The sequence below is a fragment of the Rhinatrema bivittatum genome, chromosome 12, assembly GCF_901001135.1.
Source record: "Rhinatrema bivittatum chromosome 12, aRhiBiv1.1, whole genome shotgun sequence".
Lineage (NCBI taxonomy): Eukaryota > Metazoa > Chordata > Amphibia > Gymnophiona > Rhinatrematidae > Rhinatrema > Rhinatrema bivittatum.
In genome coordinates this window covers 55,132,500-55,143,797 of record NC_042626.1, presented here as the reverse complement: position 1 = coordinate 55,143,797, position 11,298 = coordinate 55,132,500, and the positions used below count along the sequence as shown (strand labels likewise).

Below are 11,298 nucleotides of genomic sequence, written 5' to 3'. Positions count from 1 at the left end.
AATCTCTTCAGCGCTTACCTGTCTATTTTCCACGGGCAGTGAATTTCGTGGGGTTTTTTGTTTTTTTTTTAATTCTACACTGACCATTTTAATGCACAATAAAAAGATAACACTTTCCATTCGAGTGGAAACATTAGCAAGATGGAGATGCTGGAGTTTCGTTGCAATAAGCCCATCGTCGTGCTAAAACAACCTTCTTATCAACTTATTGTAGGTTCAGGCGGTGCTTAACTTCATTCAACCTGTTGCCCTGCGCTCAAAGGTGGGCTCCCTCCCTCTCCGTTTTATGCGGGAAAGACTTACTCCAAAAATCAAGACCTCAGCATTAAAGTTCGCCAAAGCAGAAACGAAAAATCCCGTATCTTTCTCTTTTTCCCCCCCCTCCACCTATCTCTTGCTTGCCGTGAATGCCAAGCCATCCTGTGCGCCTTAGCCCGCAGCCTGCACTGGCAGCGCCTTGCACGAGGATGTCCCAGACTGGACCTCCCTCCATGTGACTTGACAGGAGTTTGGGGGGGGGGGGGGGTGCGCCCGGCTGACTTCTCCCTCTCGACTCTCTGCATAGGACTTTGCAGCTGGGCTCCCCTGATTGGCCGAGGGGATGGTCCCGAGCTCTTCCACTCTGAGAAGCGGGACGGGGTGGGGGTGGGGGGCTGGTCCCCCCTCCCCTCCCCTCTCCGGGGTGTAGGATGGTATAAAAGGGCAGCCCCAGCCAGTGCGGAGACAGTAGGAAGTTTCTGCTGGGGTCTGGATTGAAAGTACACCGCTACATGATCCCGTGCATGACTGGACTCTAAAACAGAACCAACGGGCCCCAAAGAGTCTACATGCCTAGTAACTAACTAGACATGTTCAGCTTTGTGGATACTCGGTTACTGCTATTGCTAGCAGCCACGGTCCTACTGGCCAGAGGTCAAGACGAAGAACCCGAACCAGGTACGTCCAGCAACTGTGCAGCCTCAGGCAAAAACGCTGATGCTTGCTTATTCCTTATCTGTGGGGGGGAAATACCCTGAAAGTGCTTGAGAGTGTCATATATATTTCTAAGTTGCATATTCTGTCACTTATGAGAGGATGGGTCTCTTAAAGGTTTGCATTGTCTTTGGGCGTTAATGCAATTACAATAGAAAGCTGGCTCCTGCAAGGGCATCAGTTTTAAATGCTTGACGTACAACCTAGGAAATGTGTGATAGGAAAACAGCAAAAGGAGAGGAAAAAAAGTCACTTGCCAAATGTATTTGGAGAGAGAGAACTCGTGTAGGAAGCTGCAGGATTTCATCAGTTTTAGGAAGGGGGAGGAAAAGCGCTTTCTGTAAATCGATAAATAAAAATTCACAGCCAGCAAGTGTAAAAGCAAGGATCTGTGGAGAAAAGGATTACAGAGACAGAGGGAACCAGCTGCAAAAGAGAGCAGGGCGTGTTCCTCTCCTCAACATGCCCCCTTGGGGCGTCCAACAAGTTTGATCAATTAGAAACTCTGAGATGCCTTGCCAGATTCAGGCAAGTGGGAGGGAGGTGAGGACGGGGGGCTCGGAGCTAAAGATAAAATGCCACGACGCGCGCGCGCACACACACGCAAGACTTCAAACAGCAAAACACTGGGAGAGGGGAAACATGGGAGTCAATGATGATGCTTAGAAAGAATCTTGACAAAGCAAGGGGAGACATGGGTCAGGGGCTGACGTTTCCTCCTGCTGGAAAAAAATGTGTGCAAAGCCACCAGAGAAGATTTAGAAAAGTCTCAGATGATTTCCTAAGCAAAATATGCTGTTTTAGTGGGCTACAAAGTAGAAAAGTCTAGACATCACTTCACAGACGCGAAGTTCTGGCTGCGGAGAAGTTTGCAGTCCCTTTTTAGGTCTAGTATTGATGATGAGTTGGACAGTAGCCCCACCAAGTGGTAAAAGTCAGGTCGGCGCTGAATATATATTTTGGATGCGGATAACGACATTGTGCGCATGCTCCAGTCACCTGGACTCTAGTCGCACTCTACAAGCCATAGTAACATTAGTATTAAACAGAGCACTTCCTTTGGTAACTGGCGGAACAAATTGTATGCAAATAACATAAACTGCACTGTTTATTTGTTCCTAGTTTACTGGAAAGTACTGGAAATTATTTCTACTCTTTCATCCTTTAGACTGTATACTTGCTAAAGGGTTTTACCACATGGTGGCATCTTAATGCTTTTAGAATATCATTTTAAAAAAAGAACATTTGCTATAATTTTAAAATTTATGATAGAAAAGTGCAATGTGTAAGATTTTAAAATGCCTTTACAATCTTTTGCAGTAAAGTTAGTTGCATGGTGAATAATTTTTTCCATACTGTATTCTAAAATACTGCACTCATATTCTAAGAGTTATATGGGCATTGTAAATGTTGCATGTGTTTGTAGGATCCATGTGTTGGCAAAAACTGGTACACTTTTATTTCGCAATATTACTTTTAAGAGAATGAGTGGCATGGACTCTGGAGCTGGCATGGCCCATCCCATCCCAATTTGGACAAGCTTTAAATAAAATAAAAATGAATAAATAAATTCTGATCTGTTTTGTACGGCCTGCTCTACTTCCCCCAACAATCCCTCACCCTTATTGGTTCACCCTGGGGCTTCAGCTCTCTTTTCTCCAATTACTTCCCCTACCAAATCACTTCCCCATGAGCATCCAATCTGCGAAGGCCCTAAGGTTTATTTGGCTTGGCTTATGCTCTAGCAAGCTGAGTTTGTACTTGGCTATGACAACTGGCTGTAAGTCTTGACTAACTTCCCAGCCATTGGAAAGATTGGTGGTGGGGCTTGTTGGCAGCTTTATCCTCCTTCAGAGATCTCTGTTGATGAGAAACAGATTGACCACTGAGGCTTTAGGGGGGGGGGGGGGGGAATTCTTGCTGGCTTTTAATGTGAAGGCGGAGAATGAGAGCTGAGGCTTGGATTTAGAAGATCTGCAGCTCCCCTCCTGCATTTCCCTATGTTTTGACCCTGCAGCTGGCCAGGGAGTCCTTTCTTACAGATGTGGTACAGCTGCTGGCAAGTTGTGAGGAGGGGAGGGGAGGTCACACCCTGCAAACCTGCTCTTCAACACATTCTCTTGTTGTTTTGCTACAACAGGACAATGCAACGATGGCGGCAATGTTAGGTCTGACAGGTCCGTCTGGAAACCCGAGCCCTGCACAGTCTGTACGTGTGACAATGGCCTGATAATATGCGATGAAATAGTGTGTGAAGACACCGAATGCCCTAACCCCGAGATCCCGTTTGGACAATGCTGCGCCGCCTGCCCAGATGCTGGTACTGTAAAAGTCTTCTCTGGGGTTTGGGGTGGGGGAAGAGAGCATCCAGAAGACCTGGGAAATGGGATTATCCCAGCACATGCACTCTAGGTACAGTAGGGCGACCAGATACCACCTGTGTGGGAAGCTCACGCACGCTTTATTGGTTAAAAAAAAAAAATGCAAATTCTTTTTTTCCTGCCAAGAGGTTTAACTAGTGTTAAGCATTTCGGTGCGAGAGAGGTCAAGGCCCGGTCTCTTTTCCTGTCCCCATAAATAATCTGACTGTAAGCCGTCCTGAGCAGAGCACATCTCTTCATGAGAAGCCTGCTCTGGGAACTGTCAATGCTGGAAGCCTGCTTCCTTTTACAAGACAGATTAGCTCAGAGTCCCGTCCTTCCAGGTTCCCAGAAATCTCCCCTTACTCCTCCCTGAAGTGCAGCTTTGACATCTGGGTTTTTCATTAAACATCTGGATTTTGATTTCTCCTTTTCAGGAGGCTTTTCTTGAAACTGATATAGGCTCCCATAAGCCATTGGCCATTCTTTGCCCATTTGAATAGTTCTCGGTAAATCTGGCTTTTTGTGCGTGCGTGCGTGCGTGCGTGCTTTCCGCATACTTCTTTCTAGTTTTCATCACTGAAGCCCTTTTTGTTTTCCTGCCGGACTCTGACTTTTGTCGGTGCAGATCGTTCAGCAGTACCGTCTTGCTCGCACCTGCAGGGGGCAGCTGGGACAAAAAGCATGGTGCTGTGGCCCCGGGTCATACCGATTTCCAAGAAAGCAAACGTGGCCAAAACAAATGTTAGACAAGCTGACCCGAGGAGAGACTGAGACAGGAGCTCTTCCCCAAATATTTCAAGTGTAATCTGCTTAGGACTGCCCCTTCTCTAATCTATTCGTTTTATATATTTTTTTTTCCCACAGAATCTCAATATTCAGAAACCACTGGAGTAGAGGTACAGAAATGGATGGACTTTTGACATCCATTCATTGTTTTAATGTTCCTTTTGAGAATATTTGTATTCTCAATGCAGCATTTTAATTGCTTATGTTCCATCTGTCTACAGGGTCCCAAGGGAGAGACTGGCCCCAGAGGAGAAAGGGTAAGTACCCACTCGAATTTCTTCAGGCCAGGCCTGGTTCAGCTGCTGCTTCCTTAGATTGTTACATCTGACACACGGTATGTGACAGGCGTGGGCTGTCTTCTGTCTTTTAGGGACCATCTGGCCCACCCGGTAGAGATGGCAACCCTGGACTTCCTGGTCCCCCTGGCCCACCCGGCCTTGGCGGAGTGAGTTCTCTTCTCTTCTCTCGTAATCATCGAACAAATAGGACGCAGACATCCCCCACCCCTTTTTCCTGTCTTGTCCCGTTGATCCAAAAGTCTCCATTCTAATGCATCCGTATCTTCTTCTGTGCTCTGCAGAACTTCGCTCCTCAATACGGCTACGACTCTGAGAAATCTGCCGGTGTCTCCATGCCTGGTCCCATGGTAAGCTTTTCTGTTCCTTTCAGAGCTCTCATTCTGCTTGGTCTAGGAAAGAGTCTGCTAAGGAGGGTTTCAGATGAAGGAGTAGGAAATAGAAATGAACTCCGTAGAATAGGAAGAGGTAAAACGTTCCATCTTGATCTTAGTGGTCACGACATCGTGCGACCCCCGTCTCACCAACAGCATAACTTTCAAAGACTTTAATAGTTTGATAATTGAAGCTATTTTTTTCTGGACATGACTGGATGTATTCAAGGATCCCTGCACCAAAAGAGGTGTGAACACAAGAGCTCACTGAAGATTACAGAGAAGGCAGTGGGCAACCCATAGGCTTGGTGACGGAGTGAACAGAAAAGCACAGCTAAGGAAAAAAACATCAAAGAGTTTTATACATTATTTGTGCTGTCCTCCACTCAGTAGCAACCCAGTCCTCAAGACTTGGCACTGAATGTTGAGGTCACGGGGAAGCAAAAAAACACATAGGACTAGACAGTAGAAAAGATGGATGCTGCCAGGTAGCTAGGCCTTCAGAAGAAACATGGTGGCCACTGTCTGGTAGATAGACCTGGACAGTAAACAAGATGGCTGCTGCCCAGTAGATGGGCCAGGAGAGGAAACAAGATGGCTTCCTTCCAGTAGAAGTTTGGTCTTAGGGTCCAATAGTGAAGTCTGGGAGGATAGGCCAGGACAGTAATAAGATGGTTGCTGCCCAGTTGATTGACCAGGAAAAGAAACAAGTGGCCGCTGTCTGATAGATACAGCAGACCTGGGCAAGAAAGCTATTGCATTACAGGAAGCAAAGTTTCTGCTACTTTAAGTCACTTCTTAGTGCAACTAATTTGTACTATTACTTCTTATTTTTCAGGGTCCCATGGGTCCCCGTGGTCCTCCTGGCCCTTCTGGTTCACCTGTAAGTAACCCTTTATTATCTGCATAAGCAACCTACATACCTATTAAGTCTGCAAGTGCATTTTGTAAATTCATTTGTCCATGAATATGTAAATGTTGTTCAAATTTTCAATTATTAACTATAGAAAAGGTAGAAATACCTATTTTATATGCAATCATATATTATATATTATTTATGTATATTATGTATAATTATAAGGGGAATGAGGCAGTGGAGTATAGAGCTAAGGGTAATACTTAGCAATTAGCAAAGACAACAGCCTCCTGTGTTCCCCATGTACATTATAAGCAAGAGGTTCAATGCCCAAGGAGAACATGGCATCAGTGACATTGTTTTCTGTCTCTCCCCAATTCTCTAGGGCCCTCAAGGCTTCCAAGGTCCACCTGGTGAGCCTGGCGAGGCTGGAGCTTCTGTAAGTAACCCCCAAAGCCTTTCTCCCTCTTCTGTAGGCCGAACTGAATCCCGCGCACAATCCCATTCCCAGTCACAAGAGCCTCCTTTGCCTATCATCCATCATGGCTCCCTGGGAATTTCCTGCCCCTGGGAAGACACGACCAGGGGACCATCAGTTTATTAGTGCCTGATATTTAATGTCAGGATTAATATAAATTTGCTTCTCTTTGTTTTAGGGTCCCGTGGGTGCCCGTGGTCCTGCAGGGCCACCTGGCAAGAATGGCGATGATGTAAGTAAGCTCTGAATAACAGACATTTCTCTTTGGATGCATGAACCTACAATGAGGGCGAACGGTCAGTAGGCTGATAGAGGTAGAAGATACTGTTGTGATGGGCACTGCAGATACAGGGTGGAGTCAGACCATGTGATAGCTTTAGTTCCAAGGCGAGCATCCAAAACCTAGAAGAAGAACAACACAGAAGAAGTTGAGAATTGTACTTTGTGAAGTATTAACCTTTTTAGAAAAAAAAAAGTGACCTTGGATTAAAGTTTGGAGGTTTGGCTTCTGTTTCTCAAGAGCTAACAAACGTGCTTCTCTGTCTCCCACAGGGTGAAGCTGGAAAACCCGGCCGTCCTGGTGAGCGTGGTGCCCCTGGTCCTCAGGTGAGTTGCTTCTTTCTTATCACACCTTTCAGCGGTCCAACCCCCATGGGCGATGCTGGGTGAAGGGTCGATGGTGGTAGGGAAGGCAGGACAGGCCTAGATGGAAATCAAAAGCTTTGGGCTTGAATGCAGCCTGCAATGGGACTGTTCATTCGCTTATATCCTGGGAACTCTGAGCTAGCAGCCCATGGTCACTAGCATGGCTGAAATTTGTTGCAACATGAGCCATTCTGCTTCTTTAGAGCAATTTCCTATTGCCCAGTGCTCTGATTTCCTCCTAGGAACTAGTTAGCGTGGTCCTTAGCAAACCTTCTATTAAGCAATTCCCCTCAGTTCTCCCTGCCATTAATGAACTGCACAGTGGTTTTCTCCGGGATTTGTAAGGCTCTTTTTTTCCCTGCAACAGTAAATCAAGTCCCTTGTTTCCCTTAGCAGGAACTGAGTTCCCACAGTTTCCCATTTTCCTCTTATTTTCAGTTGCCAACATGCTTCACGTTGGTCTCTAAAGTTTTGCCTTTTATCCTTCCTTTTAGGGAGCTCGAGGTCAACCTGGAACTGCTGGTCTCCCCGGCCTGAAGGGTCATAGAGTAAGTGTGCTTACATTGTTTAAAAACGAAAACTTCATTTGATAACAATAAAATGCAACATATGCATATTTCATGAGACATCACATGCTCCTGTGAGCAAGGCAGCTTCCCCCCATGTTCCAAGGTTAAGCTTTAATATTTTATTGAGCTAAAAAAAACACATTGAATGGCGGACATTTTGTCTTCTCATCCAAATGGTGGATACTAATATCCTTCTTGTGTCTCCTCTGTAGGGTTTCAACGGTCTTGATGGTGCCAAGGGTGACACTGGTCCAGCCGGTCCTAAGGTACAGTTTAGACATTTTTGCTAGGGGCTGGGACATTTCCTACTTGGTCCTCAACCCAAGATGCATTTCGTCTGCACCCTGGAGAAAAGATACTGACCTGCATTATTCTTTCTTCATTTTAGGGCGAGTCTGGTAGCTCTGGTGAGAATGGTGCTCCCGGACAAGTGGTGAGTAGCCCGGCTTTGTGAGGGGCTACTGAGAAAGCGTGGAGAGTTTTGGCATAGCCACCTGATTGTAGGGAGCAAGGACAGGGTAGTAAGGGAAAATGGTTTGGCATCAGATTTAATGCAATGAGAAAATGGAAATAATTAAGAATATATATATAAATTATAGGGAGAGGGAGAGATCGATTTATTATTAGCCACTTCTAGAACTGCAGAATAGTCTGAAGTTTGGTCTTAGGGTCCAGCAGTACGTCTGGGAGGAAGGCGTATGAATATTTGGGTAGGGGGAGGGAGATCAAGGTGCTAGGCTTGGCCATTCTTTAACAGACATTGATCATTAAGCCCTTTTCATTGTCTTCTCTCTAGGGTCCTCGTGGTCTTCCTGGTGAGAGAGGCCGTCCCGGCCCCTCTGGCCCTGCTGTGAGTATTGACCTTTCCACACTGACAGTTCCCTTCAGGGCTCAAAGCTGGCGGGCTCCGTGCCCATTCAGCACAGCTCCAGGGCACACCAAATATTTTTGCACACTGCAGATGTTTCTCCTGGTTCTCCGTCTAACCTCAGCGTCTCCCGCTTTCCTTAGGGTGGTCGTGGTAATGATGGTGCTCCCGGTGCTGCTGGGCCTTCAGTAAGTATCTGTCAGTGTTGACCTACGGTGCCCTCTGTGTGCTAGTTCAGCTCCTTGCAGTCAGTAATAGAAGTCATGAAAGGTGTAAAACAGCCAAAGTATGTTTACTCTGTAGGGGCTACTGGGGCAGCAGTGGGAACAGCATTTGATGCAAAGGCAGAGCAGAAGCCAGGAATGAGGAGGCTTAGGTGGAGTCCCTGTTGATTCAGGGAAGCTCACCATGGCAAAGTTTGGTGACTTGTATTTTAAGTGGAGGCTCTGAGCTTTGCCCTCACAGCTGAGCAGGATCTGATGATGTCATCGTAGCCACATCCCCTTCTAATTAGCCACCTGAGGAGGAGGAGCTCCACCTCCCTCTTTCCCTAACTTCAGTAGAATAAGTCCTTCTCTAGGTGGCTTTTCTGCTCCTCTTGAGGAAAGGAGGATTTGCTTTTGTTCTGACAATTTTCATGCTGTTCCTTTGATATTACTCTTCTAACATTTTTGTGGATTTTTTTCCCCCACTTTTCTCCCCTGCAGGGACCCACTGGCCCAACTGGACCCCCTGGCTTCCCTGGCGCTGTCGGTCCTAAGGTGAGCAGGTCTCAGAAGCTTTAATTACGCCTATCCAAGAAACATCTACATGCTGCTTTCATAGGAGCTGCTGTTCCAGTACTGAGGCCCCCTACACACACACACACACATACACACACACACGCACTCTGCCTCCTCACTCATGCCTCACAGGACCGTCTCCTGTTCCAGAGCTCTGCCAATGCACTTTAGACCTGACTCACAGCAACCCCTGCTCTCCCACTACTGATTCCCCCTTTCTCCATCATGCACACGTCTCACAAAGTATTGCAAGCCTGCCCAGAGACTCGCGCAGGGCTCTGGCTGTGCACCTCAGTCCAGCCCTGCAGCAGCACCTGAGACCCACACCCAGCTCTGGCCGTGAACCTCACTCATCACCTGAAGCATTCCCTCAGACTCTTGTGCTGTGGCCCCTCTCCCAGCTTCCTATACTGTACCTCCATCCAAGGCTTCATTTCTTTGCCCCATACACGGCTCTGCTGGTGCATCTCCGTCTTAACTTGAAAACTGTATCAGTACTGTGATCCCTCAAGAGAGCCCCCTACTGATGCAGCTCATGATTACAGGCTTTACCAGTGCGCCTCCTCCCTGCAGGGCACTGTCAGTGCACTTCCAACCCAATACAATGTCCTGCCTTATATCCTGCTCCATAGCTTTCCTGAACAGAGCTTGCCAGCTATACAGAAATGGTCTTTCTGTGATAATAATTTAAGAGACGCATCCAGAGTAGTTGGGTGGTGATGATTGCTTTATTGGCCAATGAATGGTTCAAGGTACAAGCACCTAAGTTCCTGTCCTCCAGTAATGTGAAAACACTCATTAGCCCAATAAAGGGGTCACCCAACCATTGGTCCTTTTTTTTTCCTTTTACAAGATTTAATCTTTTGGTGGGCGAATGTTCACCTTCTCTTTGAAATTCATATTTTGCAATGTGGACCTCTGTCCACCAGGGACTACGGCAAGACTAATGGCCATAGTCAGGTCACCGAAGCTTAAAACCTGCTGGCACCACTTCTTCCTCTTCCATCATTGTGCCACATGACCACCATTTCCATTTGCAATGGATTATCTGCCAGTCGTCATATAATGCTTTTCCTTTGGAATCTAGGATGATGCTGTTATTCACACAAACCCCTCTTCTCATTTTGTAGTAAACATTTGCCATCCTGGGCTTCCTCTGGGAATTTTTGCATTGCCTTGCTTTGCCTGGTTGCAAGGCAATAATGGCCAGCTCCCAGATCCAGGAGCCCGGCTGTTCCGAGTGACTCTAACAAACCAAAGGCAGAAAGCCTTAGCTGGAGACACCTCACTCATGCTTGCCTCTCTGCTTCCTCTTCTTGTGTAGGGTGATGCTGGTCCCCAAGGATCTCGTGGTTCTGAAGGTCCTCAGGGTGCCCGTGGTGAGCCTGGTGCCCCTGGTCCTGCTGGTGCTAGTGGTCCTGGTGTAAGTTAAACCCACATTTCCTGACTTTCTGCTATTGGTACATAGAACCCAAAAAGGTCCCCCCCAGAACTGACCAATGCTGCTCTTCTCCTCTACTCTAGGGTAACCCTGGAACTGATGGCCAACCTGGCAGCAAAGGTGGTCCTGTAAGTATCTTTCATTCAGAGGCCTCTCCTCGACTCTACTGCAGTGGCATTGAGTGGTTGTTTGAATGGAGAATCCTGGTTCCTGACGCCCTTTCTTCCTGCTGTAGGGTGCTGCTGGCATTGCTGGTGCTCCTGGTTTCCCCGGTGCCCGAGGTGCTCCTGGACCCCAAGGACCCGCCGGAGGTCCTGGTCCCAAGGGTAACAATGTAAGTGATTTTATTAAAAAAAAAAAAAAAAAAAAGTTTCTCCAGCTGTGGCTCTCAGTAAGACTGATAGAGTGGGGACGTGCGTTGTTTTGTGCTGTTGGTACCCACCTTCTCCTCTGCCTGAGCGGCGCTGCAGCAGTGAGATCCTTTGGTTTGTTTCACTCTATGCCATGGGTTGCTCTGCTTTGCGTCAGTCATTTATTCCATTATTTATTCCTTTAAAAGATTTATATATTCCCCTGGCGCAACGACGTTTGCTCAGAGCGGAAGAGAATGCATGAAAAATTTAAACAACACACTCAGCAACAGCATTAATAGCAGCCTAAGCCAGTATCACAGTCTAAATAATCACCGCGTTGCAGAATCAGTGAGGAATCAAGCAGCGGATTAGGAAAAAGTACTGGAGAAAAACCACTTTGGGCCTTTTTTTTTTTTTTTCTCCTTTTAAATCAAGGAGAGGGAATTCCAAAGAGTAGGACCAATCACTGAGAGCCCAAAAATGGGTAATTTGAAGACAATGAGTCTCGAAAGATG

The 11,298-nt window shown here is 46.9% G+C and overlaps 1 protein-coding gene across 1 annotated transcript in view; it reads left to right on the top strand.

The window, feature by feature from the left end:
* Positions 1 to 718: 718 nt before the first annotated feature.
* Positions 719 to 11,298, top strand: part of COL1A1 (collagen type I alpha 1 chain) — a 34,611-nt gene continuing 24,031 nt past the window's right edge. Inside the window, exons 1-19 of the mRNA XM_029572429.1 lie at positions 719 to 936; positions 3,113 to 3,292; positions 4,200 to 4,231; positions 4,343 to 4,378; positions 4,492 to 4,566; positions 4,702 to 4,767; positions 5,630 to 5,674; positions 6,033 to 6,086; positions 6,304 to 6,357; positions 6,678 to 6,731; positions 7,265 to 7,318; positions 7,552 to 7,605; positions 7,728 to 7,772; positions 8,136 to 8,189; positions 8,351 to 8,395; positions 8,915 to 8,968; positions 10,314 to 10,412; positions 10,514 to 10,558; positions 10,666 to 10,764. Of these exons, the coding sequence (XP_029428289.1) occupies positions 849 to 936; positions 3,113 to 3,292; positions 4,200 to 4,231; positions 4,343 to 4,378; positions 4,492 to 4,566; positions 4,702 to 4,767; positions 5,630 to 5,674; positions 6,033 to 6,086; positions 6,304 to 6,357; positions 6,678 to 6,731; positions 7,265 to 7,318; positions 7,552 to 7,605; positions 7,728 to 7,772; positions 8,136 to 8,189; positions 8,351 to 8,395; positions 8,915 to 8,968; positions 10,314 to 10,412; positions 10,514 to 10,558; positions 10,666 to 10,764 (1,233 nt within the window). The 5' untranslated portion in view covers positions 719 to 848. The remainder of the gene's footprint in view (positions 937 to 3,112; positions 3,293 to 4,199; positions 4,232 to 4,342; positions 4,379 to 4,491; positions 4,567 to 4,701; positions 4,768 to 5,629; positions 5,675 to 6,032; positions 6,087 to 6,303; positions 6,358 to 6,677; positions 6,732 to 7,264; positions 7,319 to 7,551; positions 7,606 to 7,727; positions 7,773 to 8,135; positions 8,190 to 8,350; positions 8,396 to 8,914; positions 8,969 to 10,313; positions 10,413 to 10,513; positions 10,559 to 10,665; positions 10,765 to 11,298) is intronic.